Consider the following 1,102-nt stretch of genomic DNA (forward strand, 5'->3'; position numbering starts at 1 on the left):
CGGGGGCCATCCCAGGGCTTTGGCCCCGCAGTGCGAGTGGAACGTGACCCGGTGCTGGTTTCAGGCTGGCCATACTTAGCCTCTGCCCTTTCCTGGCTGTAACACGACCTCGTCAGCGGCCGCCGGCTCATTTGGCTGCGGGATGCCCCATCCCAGCACCCCGTCCAGCCGGTTTGGGGTGACGCGCTGTGGCCAAGCAGGTTGGGTGCTGCGGGGCTGGGTGTGGGCGAGGGGGGGTGGCCAAACCTCCCTCCCTGAGATGATGGGGTGCAATGGCGTGCTGCAAGCCCCCCTTAACCCCCCAAAAAATCAGCCCGTGGGGAGCTGGGGGGATGCTGCCTCCATCACTTGGTGTCCTGGTGACGCCGGTCAACCTAAGCCGGTTTCCGGCTGCCCGGCGGCACCCCAGGCACAGGGATGTGGTCAGGGCAGGGGAGGAAGCCAGTGACGTCACTGTGTGTCACCCGGCATGGGGAAGCCCTCACCGCAGTTGGATGGGGCGGGTGGCTGCTGGGAGCCAGGTAGGTGATGGCCGTGGGAGCAGACGTCCCCAGATCCCTATTTAAGGGCCAAGCCAGGGGTCAGGCCATTGGCAGGGCGGAAGACCCAAACCCCGGCTTGGCCATGGAGCTAGGCACCGGCGTGGCAGGGAAGGGAGAGCCGTTGTCTCCCTAGACCCCAGCCTTGGAGACCCCTGTGTCCTGACCGTGCTGAGTCGTTCATCCTGCTCTTCTTCCCTCGCAGCCTGAAGTGCTCCTGTGCCTGGACCGCAGCAGCATGTCGACAGGTGAATGCTCCGTCCACCTTCCATCCGTCCCCCCTGCATCCATCTGCTTTGCATCCATCCTCTCCGTCCCCCTTGCAGCCATCCGTGTGTCTCCCTTGCATCTGTCCTCTTGGTCCCTCCCTACATCCATCACCCCTGCAGCAGTCCCCTCAGTCCCCTCTGCGTCCATCCCCCCTGTGTCCGTCCCCTCTGCATCCCCTCATCCCCCTTCTGTCCGTCCCCCTTACACGCAAGCCCTCGTTCCCCCCTTCCATCCCTCCCCTCCGTCCCCCTTCCATCCCTCCCCTCCGTCCCCCTTCCATCCCTCCCCTATGT

General features: G+C 65.1%; 1 protein-coding gene across 1 annotated transcript in view; it reads left to right on the top strand.

Moving 5' to 3' along the window:
• The first annotated feature begins 741 nt into the window (after positions 1 to 741).
• LOC103905346 (endoglin) overlaps positions 742 to 1,102 on the top strand; it is a 23,056-nt gene continuing 22,695 nt past the window's right edge. Inside the window, 1 exon segment of the mRNA XM_009286986.2 lies at positions 742 to 787. Coding sequence (XP_009285261.2) covers positions 778 to 787 — 10 coding nt within the window. The 5' untranslated portion in view covers positions 742 to 777.

The sequence above is a fragment of the Aptenodytes forsteri genome, unplaced genomic scaffold (genome assembly GCF_000699145.1).
Source record: "Aptenodytes forsteri isolate BGI_AS27 unplaced genomic scaffold, ASM69914v1 Scaffold136, whole genome shotgun sequence".
In the NCBI taxonomy this organism is placed as follows: Eukaryota; Metazoa; Chordata; class Aves; order Sphenisciformes; family Spheniscidae; genus Aptenodytes; species Aptenodytes forsteri.